The sequence below is a fragment of the Mizuhopecten yessoensis genome, unplaced genomic scaffold (assembly GCF_002113885.1).
Source record: "Mizuhopecten yessoensis strain PY_sf001 unplaced genomic scaffold, ASM211388v2 scaffold11043, whole genome shotgun sequence".
Lineage (NCBI taxonomy): Eukaryota > Metazoa > Mollusca > Bivalvia > Pectinida > Pectinidae > Mizuhopecten > Mizuhopecten yessoensis.
In genome coordinates this window covers 394514-412733 of record NW_018408850.1, presented here as the reverse complement: position 1 = coordinate 412733, position 18220 = coordinate 394514, and the positions used below count along the sequence as shown (strand labels likewise).

At 36.3% G+C, this 18220-nt stretch overlaps 1 protein-coding gene across 1 annotated transcript in view; it reads left to right on the top strand.

The window, feature by feature from the left end:
• Positions 1-13885, top strand: part of LOC110464932 — a 14651-nt gene extending 766 nt beyond the window's left edge. Inside the window, exons 2-4 of the mRNA XM_021520411.1 lie at positions 4157-4313; positions 6369-6538; positions 7049-13885. Coding sequence (XP_021376086.1) covers positions 4157-4313; positions 6369-6538; positions 7049-7284 — 563 coding nt within the window. The 3' untranslated portion in view covers positions 7285-13885. The remainder of the gene's footprint in view (positions 1-4156; positions 4314-6368; positions 6539-7048) is intronic.
• The last annotated feature ends 4335 nt before the right edge of the window (positions 13886-18220 follow it).

The following is an 18220-nucleotide window of genomic DNA, read 5'->3' as shown; positions in this document are numbered from 1 at the left end:
CCCCCCTCTCCTCAACGTGCATCGAAGTATTAACACAATGACACTTCTTAATGATATATACTCCTGTGCCATGGATCTTATTGTACTTAGATGTGTATAGAGGGTACATATGCACACATTGCTCTATAAAGCAATTACACAGGTAAATTTCGTCATCACCGGTACCGTATATATCCGGCTATAAGCTATAATATGAATCTGATCATGATGTCAGAATAATAAACAAGTAACTAAACAAACAACAACAGTGAATGAAATGGTGGCATACATCATATTTAATATATAATTAGTCAATCTTGATACTATCCTACAAAAATGTAAGGGTGTGAACGGTCAGATTTAAAAACCTAACCAGCTCGGGAAAATTTAAGAATTCCATAATGAATCTAATGGGGCTAGCTTATACGCTTATATAGATACCCTAGTATTACTCTCAGGACAGCATTTCCCGCCAATTAGAACCCCATATACGGTGATAGCGGTCGACAGGTAGCCGATTATAAAATATCTCTGGATCTGACCAGGTCTTGGCAAGTAATGGTCAGTCTCCGCTCCCAAACGGATCCACATGTACAGTTAGTAGGTATCTTTCTGTCTGTAAGCTGGCCATAAAACACAAATTCATGATTGTGTGTACTCTACCGCGAATCGTGTGTGTATGTGTTGGGGGAAGTATCACTGAATGCTCTGAATATGTATAAAATGTTTGTGTGGGAGAGTTTACATAAATGTATGTATATTCTGTACATAATATTTAAAAAGGGAGATCAAACGTAGCGTGTGTTTTCCCTGGCCTCCGTTAGAGGAAGCGAGAATGTGTTTGTTAGTCACACCCGCTCCGGTGTATTTAAAAAAACCCACGAGTCATTATACAATTAAAAATACAAGTATCAGGTGGCAAGACCCACCATCAGTACAAGCTGATATTTCACAGATAGATACAGTATTCGTTTGAACCATTGTTGTCAGATTAACTTATGCATTAACTATGCCCATCGTATACCATTTACCTTTTAACTTAATTTTATTACGTAACAGGATCAACTGGACATACCAGATCGGACACTGCATTCAGTCTCCCGGACAAAGGACAGCTAAATTATCTTACCAAGCCAGTTTAAAATCTTGGTCTGAATGGCCGATCACTAGGAATGACAGATGTCACTCAAACTGTTTACTCTATTTTTATTGTGTAATGTACTTGGGGACAAGATAATGATTTGTAACATCAGTTAGGACCTAGGCCTCGGACTGTATGGGTGTGATTTTGGATATTCCAGAAGTCACCTACCGCACACACAGGAAATTATTATAATAAATTTATATTTCGACCATATTATAAATCTACAAGATAGAAACACCCTACAAAAGTGTTGTGTTACCTAGCATTCAATGATTTTTTTCCCACATGCATGTTATAAAGACAGGAAATTATTCACGCAAGCAGAGATTTTAAATGAACAATTCTAGTCAGTTTTCACAAAACCCGATCCAATAACTTCTGCCGATTTTAGACAAAATTGAAGAGGTCACCAAACTGCTGCAATATCTTAACCCAACAAAAGCAGCAGGCACAGACGATATAAAACCGAAACTGAAGGAAATGGCCCTTGAAGTGTCACCAATTTCGAGCTTAATTTTCAATCATTCTATCAAATCTGGTACTGTGCCAGTAGAAGCGAGGTATTGCCAAACAAGGCGCTAGGAAATAAAAGGAATATAGAAGAATAAAGACAGATAAAGATCCCAAATGTTGCGATGGGTGCAGCAGATTTATTTTGGTCGCTTTTGTGTTCCCAAGTAGAGGGCACAAAAGCAAATCCCCAATTCTGCAGGAGGTTTAGACATTAGTCGCCTCTTACGATACATGCCGTGGCCTGGGTAACAGTAGGTGTGTTCTTTTCTCGATCCCCAACCTGCAGGGGTGATGCCCCTCGGTCTCACACCCTCAGTTGGACTGTTTGCCGACGACACTATTGTGTATACATCAGTCTCCTCCAGTGTAATATCTAATACCTTACAAGACGACCTTAACAGACTGACAGATTGGGAAAAAGGGTGGAAATGGAATTCCATCCCCGGAAATGTTGTGTTCTCTCCATCAACAAAAGTTTAAAAAAACAACACATTAATTACAATTACTACCTACATGGTCACTGCTTATCACACAGTGACAAAGCAAAATATTTAGGTGCCACAATCCTACACGACCTGAAATGAGATTCCCACAGTTACGACATTACAAACAAAACAAATAAAACGTTACGCTTCATTCTGCGCAGCTTTAAAGTAAACTCAAAAAATATTAAAGAAGAAAACAAATGAATCTCCAGTGCGCCCGTTTTTAGAATATGCTAGTTCTGTGTGGGGTCCTTACCAAAAAGGTGATATAAACAAACTTGGTATGGTGCATCGTAGAGAATTGTACTTGCTGCCTCCATTGCATGATCGTAAGAGGCGACTAAATTCGGGATCTTATCGTTTCTCTTCTTTCTAAACAACGTTCTTCTTCCTAATGTCTCCCTTAACAATGCCTCACTTTTGGCCTTTAGTTGAGCGTTCGCCCTTGTGAGGAAGGCTTTGGGTTCTGTCCCCTGGCCGAGACATACCAGAGTCTGTAAAAATGATAGTCTATACTCCTGCTAATTAACGCTCAGCAATTCTATACTCCTGCTAATTAACGCTCAGCAATTTAGGAGTGGGACGACTGGTTCGCCCGTTGTCAGTATAATGTGATCGGTCCTGCTGGTTGTCTTCGGCAGTATGTTTCAGTGAGGTAGCACTATAAAGTCGGCATCAGTTCCGCGCTATCACAAGGAGACGAGCACGAACATATCGCAGCCTCCCAAAACACACACGCATACACTACACACATGCATCTTGCACGCAGGGTATGCCGTCCTTAAATGACCATAGCTGTTGATAGGACGTTAAAAATAATACCAAACCAAACCAAACTAAGCATCGTAGAGCTGCAAGATTTGTCACTAACCGCTAGCATAACACCACTGGGACAGCCTCGCTGATAGACGTAATGACGCCCGTCTTACTATGATGTATAAAATATCACACAATAGAGTTGCCATCAATAAAGATCTCAACTTGACACCACAGTTACGACAATCCAGACATTCCCATCATCACTCCTATCAGATTCCCCACTGTAAAGCAAACTATCGTAAATTCTCTTTCTTTCCTAGAACTATCCCAGAGTGGAATAAATTGCCTCCTGGCCTGGTAACTTCAGAATCACATGACACATTTAAAACCAAACTTCACTCTCTAAGTCATTAGTATTTTCATACACACGACTACACATCCTTTTTTGCCATGCCCTCTCACAACCATACATACTGACATAATCTTCAATATGATAAGGAGGTCAATTATTCGGTAGACGTAGACTAATTAGATATCTCGTTCAATTCTAGCGTGACTTAAATAACCCAGAAGGCTTATTTATGTTACACAAAAATGCGTGTTAACGTGTCGAAAAGTTCTTTACCTGTACAACAATGTGACGAAATTGTAAACTGCATATGTCAAGCTATACGAGACGTTTTGCCTTTGTTACAAAACTTGTCTACAGATATATTGTGTACTACTCTGTAGGTTTGGTAACTTGTTTATTGTACTACATACATATATATATATATATCATGTACTGCTTTATAGGTTTGGTAACTTGTTAATGAATTACAGATATATTATGTACTACATTGTAGGTTTGGTATCTCGTTAATTGTACTACATATATATATTACGTACTACATTGTAGGTTTGATAACTCGTTAATTGTACTATATATGTATATAGTACAATTAACGAGTTATCAAACCTACAATGTAGTACATGATATATCTGTAATTCATTAACAGATATATTACTACATTATAGGTTTGGTAACTCGTTAATTGTACTACATATATATATTATGTACTACTCTGTAGATTTGGTAACTTGTTAATGAATTACAGATATATTATGTACTACTTTGTAGGATTGGTAACTCGTTAATTGAACTACATATGTATATTGTGTACTACTCTGTAGGTTTGGTAACTTGTTAATTGAACTACATATGTATATTATGTACTACTCTGTAGTTTTGGTAACTTGTTGATGAATTACAGATATATTATGTACTGCTTTCTAGGTTTGGTAACTTGTTCCTTAACTTCCGCTTATTCGTCGACTTATTGCGAGAGGCAGGATGGAACTGAGCTACACGTGTACTGTAACTATGGTTGCTGTGGTAACCTTTCCTTGGCAATGCCGTGCTGCGGGGAAAACGAAGACAGTTCATCCTCTATGTAAGTCATGTTCGGAGTTAAAACGATACAATTTGGTAACATGTACTTTTCTTATTTTGTTTGTTTGTTTGTTTGTTTTCGTTTTGTTTTGTATTGTTTTCAGCTGCAAGGTATATTTAATGGATCGAAAAATTCAAAAGCATTTAAAAACGGTAATTTTTAAAAAAAATGTCTCGGCATACTTGTTTTTTAAATTCAACCTTGCTATATTTGTATAAGAATGTTAAGAAAAGGTCATGTCCAAGAATTCCATAGAAATATATTTCTCTCCCTGTCCCCACTTTGACCATCGACAGCAATTAATCTGCATTATCACAACGATCCACACAGCATCTGATGCTTGGAATGATACGTATTACCAAAGATATATTTATTTAAAAAAAAAATTGGTTTAGAATTTATATTTTACACAAAGCTGCGCTTCAAGGCATTACATGTAGTAAAAATTTAAAATTTAAAATTTGATTTTTAAACGTACAATAAATATTTTAAATTAAAATGTTAAGCTCTAAATCTGTTCACTTTATTTTTAGATATTGCAATTTTAAAGTTTAAATCTAGAGAGGATGTTGACCTGATATTAAGAAGGTTTTAAAGATGTTAATCATTTCTTAATTTAGCCATTATATTCAAATGCATTTCTATTGAAGCATTTATAATCCTATTCTAGTCAACTTAGCTAAACGTAAAATAAATTGTTTTAAAACTCTGACACACATTCTTAGCACTGATGAAGGCAATGTAAAAAAAATCAGCATTTGAAACAAGCAGTTATATAGAATTAATGTGAATTATTTGTGATCCAAGTTTAGTTGGTCCTAGAGAAACAGAACAAAATACGTTGAAGAGGTACTTGACAAAACTGCTGGACGAACAAACTAGGAATAACAAAAAAGATTATACTAGAATTTGGATGTATTGCCCAAAATCTTACTTAATTTATGGTGTTAGTTTTGTTCTTCTAGGACTTCATCCCTATCTTTATGAGATAAAACAACTTGTATACAGTTATGGCAAAAACTAAATATTTATTGACAAGGATGTTAAAACCGCTGGACAATGTAAACAGGGGACATTCAGTATCTAATACGTAGAGTAGAAGTTTGCAGCTAAGATGCAATTGGGGTTCTAATGTGTTTGGTTTAACACTCTCAACAGCCTCATACTCCAGGGGTTACGCTCTCCTTTACTCACTGCACCCCTGGAATATGTCATAGCAAAATTGAAGGCTAAGTGTGCACAACCCTGTGGATGAGACGAGAACACTAGTTTTATCAAAGGAATCTGTCAGTCGCGTAACGGTTAAATTGACTGGCTTTGAAGTCGGGTGTCGCTCCTCTGTTATCTTCAAGGACAGGTATCGGCCTAGCGATTGGGAAGGTGGGTTTTTTCACCTGAGACTTATGACATATTCTTGGAGTGAAAAGAGCGAAAGTGAGCGTAACCCCTGAGTATGGAGGGTGCACACTCAAAAACTGATGATAATTTTGTCAATAGTTGATTTAGTGGTGATTTGTTCTATGTAACTTGTATATACATTTTAACGTTAATCGAGTGTCCATTTACAGGATTGCTGACATTTTCATCTACTGTTGCATAGAGCAGTATGATATTACCATATGATGATCATATGTATATTGATATGTTATTCATTCCTGGTTTCCACTGCATACCAATTCATAACCCTCTCCCCTATTCCCGTAATTATTCTGTTGTACATATTACTTCATTCTTGTAGCTAGTGTTGAAAGGTTGATTATTAATCAGGTAACAAATTTGCGTAAGTGTCACGACACTTGTTTTTGTTTCCTTTTCTGTTCTATAAAACATGTACTTCGATGTATTGTCAAACAAAATTTGAATAAAACAAAGTTTAAACCAAAAACTGATGAGTTTCCGCCGTGACTCACGCCCTGCCTTCCCGAGATTCGTCGCAGGTAAATGCTACATACTACAAATGCAGAAATTCATTTGAGGTGTTCTGATGTCCAAGATCCCCTTAGATCATCACCACTGTGGTAATAATCTCTGTATTCTGATTCGATCTCACTTCAGGCCTCCGTTCAGCGTATTCTTCTATGCCCTCACTATCTTCATCCTGTTTCTCCTGATCGTGTGTTGTGTGGGCAGAGTGGCTCGGTTGAAGAATCGACAGCCATCTACAACAATGCCAGGAAGACGCCTCTCCGATCGACATAGCTCACAGAGAGTCCCGTCAGACCTCCGTAAGTACATACCTCGATTGATAGGCAATGTCACATATGTATTTATCTGACGTCCAAGGCTGCGGAGTGCTTTGCGCTTATAAGCGTGTTTCAGAGGGTGTTAGCCCAAATGAAATACATGAATTCGCGCATATAAAGGAATGCAATCTGAAACGACGTCTGATGAACGCGTGTGGTATTGCTTTTATTACATACAAACAATTATTCTTTAGATTTGTATGTATTGTTTTGCAAATCATTGCTTATCATTGCATAATATTAATGCTATTTGGTTCTTGAAAATGAAAACAAACAATAACAGGGACAAATTGAAAAATGGAATTAGAACGTCACGTTCCCATAACGTAAAATGGCGCTAAAAGGTTCGGAACCCATTCTTGTTTGAATTCATCGATTTGAGCAATATAAACCAATCGATAACTTTAAAGATTCAGAGGTTCTGATTATCTGATATATTTCGAATTATTATATTCTTCAAACAGTTGTCAAATGGTTTTATTTTGTTTTCAGGACGTACATTAGTGATAGCTACCATAGAAAATTTGATAAGAATTGGTCGGCAGTCAAGTGCGTCCAATCAGAATATGGAGGAACCAAACCATCCAATCACAGACGTTCCTTTATCCCCACCGTCTTACGATGATGCCATTAAAACCCCGCCCCCAGAACTTCCACCACCATATTCAGAAGTTGTCAATGAAAATGCCATTATTACCCCATCTATTAGTGATCAAAGATACATATAGTTGTGTTTCTGAAACGTCTGTCATGTTTGTATCACCAGTATCATTGACGTGAGGATATATTCAATTCAGTTGGATAACCACATGACATCACGCTGGAATATATATGTGATCTTTTACTCTGCATCGGTTGTTAACAGTGATTTTAACAACTTTTTTGTTTGACGAGACCATTATCATGTAGCAGTTATCCATCTTACGGTGTGGCCATAGCATCATACGACCCTTTCCTCATTTCAGCATCATAACTACCTACACAAATATCTTGACCACTTCCGCAAACATCTTGACCACTTCCACAAACATCTTGACCACTTCCACAAACATCTTGACCACTTCCACATTTTGATTACTTCACCAACATCATAACTACTTTCTTTAACATCATGACCACTCCCTCAAACACTCCCCAATGTCATTACCAATGAATTCCCCATCTTCACAAACACTCCCCCAATGTCACAACCACTCCCTAAACACTATATTACTCCTGAAACATCATAACCACCATCCCACACATCCCAATCCCTGATATCATAATCATTCCCGAACATCCTAACCACTCTCACAACATCATAACTACTATACCAACATCTTATCCGCTCCCCCATATCATAGGCACTCCCTAAATATCATTGCCACTTCACCAATACCATAACCAATCCCCAGCATCATTGCAACTTCCCCAAAATCACAATCAATTCCCAACATCATAACCACTCCCCCAATATCACAACCACTCGCTCAATATCACAACCAACATCATTACCCCTCCCCCAATATCACAACCACTCGCTCAATATCACAACCAACATCATAACCACTCGCTCAATATCACAACTACTCGCTCAATATCACAACCAACATCATAACCACTCCCCCAATATCACAACCACTCGCTCAATATCACAACCAACATCATAACCACTCGCTCAATATCACAACTACTCGCTCAATATCACAACCAACATCATAACCACTCCCCCAATATCACAACCACTCGCTCAATATCACAACCAACATCATAACCACTCGCTCAATATCACAACTACTCGCTCAATATCACAACCAACATCATAACCACTCCCCCAATATCACAACCACTCGCTCAATATCACAACCAACATCATAACCACTCGCTATCACAACCAACATCATAACCACTCTCTCAATATCACAACCACTCGCTCAATATCACAACCAACATCATAACCACTCGCACAATATCACAACCAACATCATAACCACTAGCTCAATATCACAACCACTCGCTCAATATCACAAACGCTTCCCCGATTTTATAACCGCGCCCCAATTTCGCATTCAATTCCAGAATATTATAACCACACCCCAATATAAAATAAACTCCCTTATGTCTAAAACCACTCACCAAACATCAAAACCACCCTACCAAAATCACAATAATTTCCCTAATATCATCACCTATTCCCAAATATTATATTATTCCGAACACTTCACAACCATTCATCAACCAACATCCTAATCACTCCTCCGATATCATAACCACTCCCCAGACATCGTAACCCCTCCCTCCAAAAACATTAAAATCACTCCCTAAACATCATAACAACTCCCTAAACATCATAACAACTCCCTAAACATCATAACCACTCCCTCAATATCATAACCACTCCGGGGATCCTTGGACCATTATAGATGCTGGCAATGTTCTACGCCACATATCATCTTCCCTTCAACATTACGATTCCTCCCTCAACGATGATTACACGTGAGCTCATCCTTAACATATTATCGCGCATACGTTTAAGGTGCACCTTCCTGTGATATATCTCCCTTTTTCCAAGGGTCACTCTCCCTAACGTCAATATTAACACTATTCCATTTGAAATTGCACTGTACTGATTAAGTACAGTTACAGTACAGATATACTATCGCCACATATCCAACTGGCTTTTCATTAAGCTATGTGATGATCAGTTACGTTATTTATCGTTACGCATTATAGCTTAAGACTTACTTTGACTTATATTGAATATGACTATGTTTTGTTATGCAAATATTTTTTTATATATGTATATGTATATATTGTTTATATTATCTATGCTATTTTGGTGCTATAACAATCAAAAGGAACACACCTTTCTTTGTTTTGGATGCAAAACTCATATCTGACATCGAATGATGAATCATGCTTGTTAATACACGATGTACGGTTTTCTTAATTTTACACACACGTTTCACTATGCAATATGAATTCTGTTTGCTATTAACATATTTTTTAAATTTGAACTTTTTCAATGTCTGTATATCTGATCTGAACAAGCTTGGTTAACAAACTTTTGTACATAAAATATGGCTGCATGTTCTGTCCTGTATTCGCTGTAACGTGAAAAACGGACCCCTGTAAAAAACACTACCTGTTAAAATCTGAACTGGCCCGGAATATGGTTAAGTCAACGTAGAGTTTGGACTCCGGATAGTTTTTTTATGAGGTGACTTTTTCACGTCGATGTTCGTCTTCTATAGTTCATTCGTTCGATCTCATATAATGTTATATCCCATGATGCACTTGTGTACTGTTCATCGTCATGAAATTATATTCCATGGTTCATTGACTGTAATGACTGGAAAGCAATACAGCCAACCCTGAGCGAGATCTTTCTCCATAAACATGCAGTGCCATGTTAAGATGGCGGGTAACGTAGAACTGCTGGGATATTGGGACGCGTGATTTGTGTCAGTCCTATATAAACAGGGCCCTGAAATAATGCTACAGATAGTGTTTATCTCGGTTTGTTGAAATGTCGCTTGTCTCTGTGAATGTCAATTATATATAGGGAACATTTTATAATGAACAGTAATTCAGAAATTCCTTCCGGAAGTCGCCTCTGTTCTCATAAACAACGAATATGCAAATCTGTCTACCCACTATTGTTGGATGACGAGATGGGTGATGTGCCACCTAGATGTTCAGGGTAAACAAGGACAGGTTCGTGCTTGGGGTAAGTCCGACCATCCCTGATATATTTTGGCATTGAGCACATTTTTACCATTTTGTGGATCTTAGCAGTTTATTCGACTTAGCGGGACATTTACATGATAAAAGGTACAGAAAATGCCATTAAAAAATACTAAAAGTGAGATGGTTACTTTTGCGAGGATAGAGGAAAATTATAAACCGAATTGTTACTTATTTAAGTGACAGTGGCGAGAAAATATGACATTGCATGCTTAATGACGTCATACTTATTCTGACTATAACGTGAACCGAACTTACCCCAGATTGCCTGTCCGAACCTTCCCCATGACGAGGTATGTAAGGCAATCCAATATCATTGCAGAAAAAAGTGAAATAATTCTTCTTTAAATACAGACATTTTTGCCCATTTGTTGTTATTTTATTAAAGGCATGTACATTCTTTTCCAAATGGTTATTATTTTCACATAACTTTCAACAAACGCCGTCCTGTCCATGACGACTTCAATAAAAATGAACATAATCTGCCGCGGTTTCCTCTTCAATGCCTGCGCATATGGGATACTTACTTACAATAACAAAAGGATTTGAATATGATGCACACATTCTCGTTCGGATCGTCCGTAAAACGATAGTCTGTACTTATGACTATCTAAAACCAACATGGAAGGTCGACCATACGTTGTTTATATTGCGTACCTGAACAGTACTCGTTGATCGTTCGTGTCGTTTGTCATTAATGTCTGTTGTCTCCTCTTTTCCTCATTATAACTTTTCTTAACTACCTCCTCGCCTACTTGTCTAAAGATTACGAAACATTAAGACTGAATGCTCTGTTGTACTTAAATATACTCAAAATATGGACTAATATAATTTAGACAGCGTCCACGAGAATATTTTATCGACCGTTAAAATAAAGACTTCCGCTTAACGTTGTTTCATATTCTTGTTGCCTATTTTCATACAAGAACATCGTACATTTTCTGTACAATATGTACTATTTCCTTGACTGTTCGAGAAGTCCTTTTTAGTATTATCACGCATTATAAATTTAAAGAAACGCCTACAGTGAGACCATTATTCTGACGACGTGGGCTGAGAATTGACTGTTTTTTCTTTAGAAGTTCTAAAGTTATAAAAACCTGATACACGGTAGTGTTATTCCAGGGGTCACCTTGCCGGTTGTCCAACCATAAAGACAGTGTTTTCGTGCACAGCTTAAGCATTTCCTTCACAAATCTAACCCGTTACTCCAGTCGTCGCGATAGCTCTGAGTGATCGAGGCTTCACTGTACGAGATTAATAGAACTCCCTAATGTGTTTACAGATACCAATCGTCTTGCATTCAAGTGCTGTAGCATTATAGCGTTATACGTTTGCTGCCATATTCTGTGGATTTGATATACTTAAACGCAAATTGAAAAATTGCTTTTGTAGAAACCATATTTTATGTACATAATATATATTTCAGATGAAAAACCCAAATAGAAAAATGTTTATGTAGAATCCATATATTATGTAAAAAAAAATCAAATGAAAAACGCAAATTGAAAAATGCTTATGAAGAAACCATATTTTATGTAATATTTTTCTGATGGAAAACGTAAATCGAAACCTTTTTATGTCGAAACTATAAATAATGTGCATTTTTTCCAGATGAAAAACGCAAATTGAAAATATTAATGTCGAGATCATATATTATGTATATATTTTGCAAATGAAAACCGCTAAAGACCTTACTCATAATGTGAAATATTTTGTTTAAGATTGAATAATCATGTATATACTTGTATATGTTAATATGTATTAATAATGAACTACCCATGAGTTATATCCATAGTGGTTTACCTTAGTCTTTCATAAGTGGAACTTTCATTATTTATTGTATCCTATAAAAACTAGAGAATCAATAAGTAACTCGAGAAATGTCATGACGCCATGTTCATCGACACTTTCTAAATAAATTGTGTGAGCTTTGGTTCATTTGAGTCCAGTTGTGTAAAACTTGATTGGCTAAACGTGTCATGATTTCAGTATCCCAGTACCACTGCCAAAAATATAACTATACATTGGAAACTTCTCTTTTTCTACATGGCTATAACTTGAAAAATAATCTCTGAAAGGAAAACTAATAGTACTTTGCAGGATGTTTATGAAAACTTTCAACGAAGACGATTGTAAGCAATAAGATGTATCATGCAATGGGGCAAGGCAGGATTCGAACCCTAGCTCTCTTACCCATTAAGCTACCTGGTCAATGGAAATATCCTTGACCAGTTGCGCTACAGTTAACCAAGCGAAACTATTTGGAGGAAACTAGGTACAAATATTTTAGAGCTTAATTATCTCGTGATTTGCCTGCAGTTATTTTTGAGAAGTGTTTGAAAATTTGCATTTTTTTTTTTTTTTTTCTGTCTTGAGGTGATGATTTTAATATCTGTAGATGCAATTTGTTTCATTGATTAAAATTTTGGATTGAGTTGTCGTGAATGTAATCAGGTTTTAGACATTGCAGTTATGCATGTTGTCAGCCCTTTGGTGTTGGGTTTGCAATTTTGAGTTTGGGCCTAGCAAACATAATGTTAACATGGGCATAGCAAACATAATTTAAACAGATGCCTTTTACGTATTACGTGGATTTTTTGATTTTTGTATGAAAACACATGTATTATCTACTCCCACCAAAATGAGTTCTGAATTATAAATTTTGTTATTGTTGATGTTAAAGGAAAACACTTAACATACTACCAAGTTATGTTTACCAGACTTCACCACAATGCACCGCGTTCTGATGATGCATCCTCGAATTCCACATTCACTCACCTTTTTTAATCCTCAATACTCCAGGAGTTACGCTCACTTACGTTCTCTGCGCCCTTGGGATATGTCGTAAAAAATCATAGGCTCAGTGTGCGCCACCTTGCGGATGATACAAGAAGGCGAGTTTGATCTTTTGATGTACATCAAAAGAAGCCCGCGGTAGCGTAACGATAAAATCGACTGGTTTTGAAGTCGGGTATCGCTCCTCGTTGACCTTCAAAAGATATGTTCATCTAAGCGATTGGCCAGATTGTTTTCACCTTCATTTTGCTATGACATATTCCAGGGGCAGAGAGCGTAACCCCTGGAGTATCGAGAATGCCGTTCTTTGCACCCCTGGAATATGTCATTCAAAAGTTGGAGGCTCGGTGTGTACCACCTTGTGGATGACACAGGAAGGCTGGGCTAGTTCTTTGTTGAATGCAAGTTTTGCAATGACATTGACCCACTTTGAAGTCGGATGTTGCTCCTCTTTGATTTTTAAAGGACAGCTATCGACCTAGCGATTGGTCAGTGTGTTTTTTTTTTTTTACCTCAGACCAATCACATAGCTAGCCACATGCCTTTACTTTTGCTATGACATATTCCAGATTGTAGAGAGCGTAAGTGAGCGTAACCTCGGAGTATCGAGGATGTGATAATCCGACACTGTGTTTGTCATTGTATAGAAAGCCAGAAGAGTGTTATTATCAATATTAGATTATTGTAAAAATGCCAACCAACGTTTAGTAATTAACATTTCAGTAATATTGATTTAGGAACATAATGGCATATTCATACATGTATGCTCATAATATATATGCAAAATAAATATGTTATAATTTATCATTTGTATTTGTGATGCCTTACGATACCAGTGTCAGGTCTTTGTAACAACGGAACTTATTGAAGTTGTGATAAATATAATGGAATAACCTTATTATATGTATGTAAATGAAACTAACTAAGATACTATGTGTAATTCTGGGATATTGTTTCTTCATGAAATACAAACGCGGTGTTGAAGACAAAAGTGAAACATGGCGTCCGAATGATTCCACGTTTACCAAAATACGCATTTGTCAACTTTTCAGCAGGCTGATGGAAATTGTCCACGGTTTCGATTTGCAATGTGTCTTTTAATTACAGGTTGCTGCCACATTGGTTTTACAGTATTGTCATTGTAAACAGTAAGGTCCCTTAACCCTTTCACCACTGCAGACCATAATGGACTCATCCAAATCAATGCATAGAAGAGTTTACTGAAGTTACATAGGGGTGTAAGGGTTAAATAGGTAGCAGGTTCGAATCATTGTATACATGTATCTCAAGCGTTGTAGAAAACTCCTTTAATAGGTCTTGAGATGACGCTTCTCGAATTCAGATGTATCGATACGTTCATGTACATGTAATTGGTTAAAGAAAGACAGCTGATTATCTATATAATCTACAAATACAAATGGTCAAATTTTAAGAACATATTTTCTTTAATATCTGGCAAGTCCCATTGTTTAACGAGTATTACGGCTAATATACAAAGCATTATTACTCTTTATCATATTGAAGTCGTTGTCCATCTAATCCGACTGGGAAGAATAAATCTCCTCCATTCATCAGATTTTAGTATTTGAATATTTGGAACTTTGCATTGAAACGAAAATGAGATCTACCAAGTTTTATCGCGTAGACGGTGTCACAAATCGACATACATCTTGATGTTTTAGAATGGTAATGAGAAGTTTGGAGAATCAGCGATAACATGTTGTTTACAAAGGAATCTTTAGAATGTTTGGAATCCAGTAAAAACGGGGCAGATCCTAGTTATTATCATTAATGGGACATTTCAAAGATGTTGATGCAGCAAGGAAGTACAAAACAATCTAAAATGGGTTCCCCCGGAGTACAGGATCATGTCCCCCTTAAGTTTAACAATCTGCAAATATAACACTACAACTACAACAGTTGTTTATCAGTAAGCCGCATTTTTGTAAATTAAATATTTTACAGACTATTCAACATATTATATATATGTCAAGTAGAACTATTTGTTTATTGCTCAGCTGTAGATTTCAACACCATTGACAGCGTATCATCTTTCCCGCCAAAACTGCTGTTCAATTAATGTTTTTTTAAGGACAGTTCATTTCACAGACTGGAAGACACTGGAAGGCGATTAGAGGTCCATCTTGGTGAACGCCGGAAAGATACGGAAACCCAAGAAGGAAGGAAATTCACCAGATCAGAAAGGAAGCAGTCGTAGTCTCAGATAAATAAATCGGCAATCCCAGGCCGTGCCACACAGAAAAAAATCATTTGATTGACTAGGAGAAATCCAAGGCATTGGACAGAGAGAGCAATCTGTTCAAGTGGCAGATAAATAAAGCCATCTGGATACGCCGCAGTGGTGCAGTTCTAAATCGAGATGAGGGGCTCATATACTCTTTCACATCTATGACCAAGTATTAAACGAAGCGCAGCTGAATCGAGTCATTTCGGTACATATATAACAACTATTGTACATACGCTCAAGCGTAGCCGAATCGACATCGATTTTGTGGACAATTCGTATACATTTTACACCTGTGTGCATACGCCTCACTGGTTATTTTTAAATGCATCTTTAAATATTAATGAGGGTATGTAACATTCAAACATATTCTGAAATTGAAATACAATGTGGGAAACATAAAATTATGTTGACAGTAGGCGTATTGTTGTGATACTCGGACATAATCATGTAGTGTTAAATTGTAAACAATATATACAGTAAATGATTAACCAGTATATCTGATATTTTAAGTAAAACAGAGCAATATTATTTATTATTATGCTTGAACTGACAAATTCAGATTTTCAAGATATTCATCGGCATGCTATGATAAATAATTCAAACGAGTTTGCTCAGTTTAAGCTTGTTGATAAATGTTATAAAAAAAAATCTATTATGGCCTTTACTCGAACGTTGTTCATAAGCAGCCAAAATCACGATCCCCCGTAGGTGACCAATTAACACAGATTTAACTGATTATCATGCATTTTGACGAAGTGTGGATCTAGCGGAAGTGCTCATTTGCGAATACTATTATGTTAACGGTTCAAAATGGTGCCAGGCGGCGTTTGTAAACAACAGAAACATCAATAAAATCAAAAAATATCCCGCAAAACGTATCCCCATACATTTATGATATACATTTATATATAGCATATATATGTTTGAGGCTACGATACTTTAGTTGAGATTGAAATTCATCATGAAGATTATTATTGGCGATTCCATATACGCGATGATTTAGGAAGGCTGTACAGTAAACTTAGGACGATTTCGTTTTAACTCGCTATCAATGATTCTGGGAGAAAAACAAGGATGATTTGAGGTCTTAAAACGTATGTATATGGTTCGGTATAAGCATTGAAGTGTGGAGGTTTTAAATATTAATTATGAACTGTACAGACAAAGATGTTAGGATGTTTAAAACTCGGTAATAATGATTCCGTGTTTACAACGATGTTATGAGACCTCTACATAAATGAATCTGTATCAAGAACACCGAAGTTTTAAAAACTCGCTATCAAAGATTCCATATTTACTATGATGTTTGGAAGTTGGAAGGACTCATTCCATACGAGCTCGCTATATATTTCCGCATCGTCATCGTCAGTGGTCTCACTGGTTCGTATATGTGTAATAAAGGACGTTTCGAAAATGTGATCCTTCTCAATATAAATACGTCCAGTAAAACAAGAATATTATAAGATAGTCCAAGCACACTATGAATTATTCTGTACAGTGGCTGTGAAAGCGTATTACAGATCGCTTTAAAGCGAAAATGCCATCATTCAGGTCTAGTGAGGGTGTGTGAAGGTTTTAAAAACTTACTTTATATCACTAAGTTTGTACAGAAGCTCATATTGCTCCTCATCGCGTGTTATATATCAATACAAAGGATTCGTCCTGTTCTGTAGATACCATTGACGTTGTGTTGAGTACTGTACCCGCTGAAATTCCACGTTTGCTGTTTTTAAATATTTGTGTATATTTCATTACGTTTAACACGATATCATAATCAAATGGATGTAAAGCGATTCAAAAATTTAACTTTCAACAATCGCGATTACAATCTGCTATCATGGTTAAATATGAGGACGATGTATGTGAAGAGAAATACTATATATTTTTTTTTATAAAATAGGAATGTTAAGTACATATCAAAAAATAATTTTGAAAACTTTTTGTGAGGAATTGCTTGATTTTGTTATGTTTCTGTTGTTTACAAAATGCGGGATATAATTGTTTTGGCACTAAAGACAGGTGGCTGGTTTTGAACAACGTTCGACATAATACAATAATTTCTATAATTATCAACAAGTCTGAATTTAGCAAATTGTTTTAATTAATAGCATGCCAATGCAAATCTAAACAATTTTCCTTTGTCTGTACAAGCATGTTCATAAATAATATTACACTGTATTACTCACAATATCATAGTAATTTTTTTAATATATATACTTTTTACAGTTTAGCACTACATAATTATGTCTGACCATTACAACATTACGCCTATTGTCAAAATAACTAAATTGTATCTGTAATATGTAGTAATATTATGTCTGACTATCATAACAATACGCCTACTGCCAACATACCACTGTATCTGTAATAGGTTATAATACTACGGCATGCTATTTCCCTTAAACTGCCCAACAGTAACTTTGTTGACGTACCATCTTCTAACTTATCGTCTCTAAACAAGATATTTTGTCTCTTTGAAAACGACTCTAGTGATCTTTTTGACTGTTTTTTAATTTACCGGTAAACTCCTATCACCTGTCATGTTACATCTATACTGTTCTATACCATAGTTTTGCCAATTCCAATAATATCTGTGAGCTGTTGCGATACCGACCCATCCTCCAATGCTTCTCGCTGGCCTAAAATGGATTTAAATCAATTCAAAATATGAATATGTTATAAAATAGAATAAATATATTTTTATAGCGGTCATTTGCTTTTAGTATAGTTGTTTTAAGTATCAAAATATTAATGCAAGATTATTAAGTTCCGTTGTTACGAAGACCTGACAAAGGCATCGTACGGCAACATAAATACAAATGATAAATTATAACATATGCAAATGGATTATTAGCATACAAAATAAATGTGTATTAGTATACGTCAATATG